This window comes from Priapulus caudatus, unplaced genomic scaffold (genome assembly GCF_000485595.1).
Source record: "Priapulus caudatus unplaced genomic scaffold, Priapulus_caudatus-5.0.1 Scaffold38, whole genome shotgun sequence".
NCBI lineage: Eukaryota > Metazoa > Priapulida > Priapulimorpha > Priapulimorphida > Priapulidae > Priapulus > Priapulus caudatus.
In genome coordinates, this window is record NW_014577099.1 from 100,608 (window position 1) to 103,979 (window position 3,372).

General features: G+C 47.8%; 1 protein-coding gene across 2 annotated transcripts in view; it reads left to right on the forward strand.

The window, feature by feature from the left end:
• LOC106819395 (PR domain zinc finger protein 14-like) overlaps positions 1–3,372 on the forward strand; it is a 24,351-nt gene that overhangs the window by 13,374 nt on the left and 7,605 nt on the right. For both annotated transcript variants that reach the window (XM_014824046.1, XM_014824039.1), the window contains exon 2: positions 1,822–2,267. In XM_014824046.1, the coding sequence (XP_014679532.1) occupies positions 1,859–2,267 (409 nt within the window). In that variant the 5' untranslated portion in view covers positions 1,822–1,858. The remainder of the gene's footprint in view (positions 1–1,821; positions 2,268–3,372) is intronic.

The following is a 3,372-nucleotide window of genomic DNA, read 5'->3' on the forward strand; positions in this document are numbered from 1 at the left end:
CGACCGAATCGTACATTGTAACGTTTGATAGCCGAAGAGGTTCGACTGTGCCCCGAGAGCGCAGCCAGGAGTGTGTGGTTACAAACCACTTACAACACGGCATATAATAGAGATCTATATAGGCCTATATAAAAGAGATTCAATAGTTATAAATATAATAAACACATTTACACTATATATATATATATATATATATATATATATATATATATATATATATATATGTAAGTGGTTATTTCACCGTGTCTGTGAGCCTGTAATATTAAGGAAGGCCGCATGTCTCGGGGCCATGATCTTTGCGTCAGCGGACCGCAGTGGCTAATTGCGCGATCGCGCGGAAGAGTATGTAAATGCATTGCGTTAGCGCGCCATTGGTCGATAAGTAGTGCAAATCGGGCTCATAGAGGCGCATCATGGCCAATAATTGCACATTACACGGGCGCCATGATTCAAGTGAGGAGGCGCGATAAGTCTGTTATACCAACGGCTATTAAACATCGGCCAACTGTCGCAGGCGCGATGACCAGCCCAGCGGCGCTGCGATCTCACACTATGTTGTAACCGACGTGCCTCGAGGCAATGATATCGTTTCATGAAACTCGCGGTCGGTGATATCACTAGATGGTAGTTTTACGCGTATGATTTCACTCGTATAGTGTAAGACTTCGTCCCTACTTACAGTACGTGGTGCCTTGAATATATATCATTCACTCCTGATTTTACTACACCCTAAGCGATGCATTTCTGCACGAATTCCTCATCTTTGTGGCGTAGATAACGTATATACAAGGCGCGGGAACGGTGAAAGGCGTTCATATAGTCGCCATCTTGAATTTGCTTGCGTGCGCTTTTTAGTTACGCACGCTCCTAAATAAAACCGACAAAGCCGAATATACTGCGAGAGATCGAGATTTCTCACGGCTCACAAGCCAGCAAGATCAGCGGTCCCCTCTGCTCTCGCAAAAACAAACACGCGCCATTTACGTACAACAATGCGTGCAAACCTGCATCCGCGCAATGGCAACTGTCAATATTATGGAGTCGCATCTATGTAGGTTATAAATCCCGCACACCTGTGGACGCGTACGCATCTCGGGCGATCGGTGAAAGTTGTGTCCGTTAATGCGGTGCGGGAAAGTGTACATACATTTGATGGCGTATTTACACATCACCTGCTCGTTGACAGTTAGGGAGAGTTTAGGGGAGACTTTTCCCGTAGGGAGGCACACCACAGGTGTTCGATCTAGGTTAAGTACCTATAGAGGCCGGTCACGGCGAAGAAACAACTGTCTGCCGTGTTTAACAGGATGTATCTTCAGTGATAGAGGACCACTGCGGCATTGCATGCGTGCAGTCTCACGCCGCTTAGATTACCTGTAACAATCCAGCTTCCTGCAGAGCAGATAGCTTTTATTGAAAGACGTAAACGTAAATTTCAGTGATTATTATTTCATATAAATAGGTATATATCAAGAGTCCATATAAGAAGTCCATATCAAGAGTCCATATAATAAAGAGAGAGAGAGCGCGCTGCGCGAGAGAGAGAGAGAGCAATGATGGTTCTATTCCAAACGAAAAACTACACATTCTTGTCAATCCCTAAAGTAGAAACGCACAGTCTAATTGTTCGTCGACACTTGCGAACAAGACTCGTCTGCGATTAATAAATTGCTTTATCGCGGTTTGCTCCTCTCGCTGTCCGACTAATCTCTGTTGCAGACGAACTAGTGGCCGCGCGCTGTTGCGAGCATCGGTAACTGAAACAAGCTCGTCGTAAACCACCGTTCGTGAACCGCGCTTCTTTTCTCAATCTCATTTCAGATTGCCCGGGGCGCTTAACAGCCAGCCGCGCCACACGATGGCTGTCTGTCAAGACCGATTTCCGCCGCAGAATCCCTACCCCGGCTTCTCGACGCCGCCGTTCCCGTTCTCCGCCTTCTATCACGCGAATCCGTACCTCGCGATGAAGCCACCGGCGCCCGCATTCAGCGGTTCCGAGCTCAGTCCGGCCAGCTCGACGACAAGCGGCAGCACGGCGGGGGCTCCTCCTCCATCACGCCTCACGCCCCGTCGCGACGTCCGCGAGAAGAGGGAGATCGCCGACGGCATCCTAGGATCGCCGACGGCAGCAGCAGCAAGATACGCGGGCGACGGAGGCAGGCAGTCGTTCGCGTTCTCCCGACAGGAGCTGGACGTCGTGCTGTACGGGTACACGAAGGCGGAGGCGTCGCACGGTGGCCATGCTGTGTCCTGCGTCCGGATTGATGGTTTGTATCGCCAACGGCCACGTTCCTACCTCTATATACATCCACTTCCTCGTAGATCGCTCTAGAGGTTTCTTTCACACACGGTGGAGAGTATATGCAGACGGTCCTTCATCGTTCCTCGTTGTGGAAAGGGCAAGGCTGTTGATGGTGGGAGGGTGGGTGCGCATTGTCCAACCGGAGTTCTTTTTTATTCGAGTCCGCCACACTCATATATTTTAAATAGCGGGTAATAATGTGGAGGTCAAAATATGGCGAACTATTACTGGTAGAGCTGTGGTTCAAAGTAGTACCGGTAACATTCAATCAGTGCGTGTGAATTTGAAATATTTAACGAAACATTCTATAGTTCGATATAATTAATGAATATAATGTAACATTAGTGATCCTACGTTATAATGCGTGAGCTCGTGGGTAATTTCGCATACCGTAGATAAACTCGCACGTGCACACTCCGTACACATTCAGCCGTGCGCGGCAACCCCAACTATCTCTCTCTCTCTCTCTCTCTTTCTCTCTCTCTCTGCCGTCACCGGACGAAGAAACAACTGATCTGCCGTGTCTTAACAGGATAGTATGCTCAGTGAATAGAGGACCATCGGCGGCATTGCATGCGCCTGCAATCTCACTTGCCCGGCTTGATTACCTTGTAACAACTCTAGTCTTTCCTGTCAGAGCAGTAGCTTTTATTTGAAAGACGTAAACGTAAATTTCAGTGATTATTATTTCATATAAATAGGTATATATCAAGAGTCCATATAAGAAGTCCATCAAGTATCCATATAAGTAATAGGAAAATTTCTATTATGTGACTCTGTGATATATATATATATATATAATAAATATATAAATACATATTATATGGGTCGTGGTGTGTGTGTGTGCGTGTGTGTGTGTGTGGTGTGTGTGTGTGTGTGTGTGTGTGTGTGTGTCGGTGTATGTGGTGTATGTGTGCGCGTGTGCGTGTGCGTGTGCGTGTGCGTGTGGCGGTGTGCGTGTGCGTGTGCGTGTGCGTGTGCGTGTGCGTGTGCGTGTGCGTGTGTTGTGTGTGTGTGTGTGTGTGGTGTGTGTGTGTGTTGTGTGGTGTGTGTGTGTGTGTGGTTTGTGT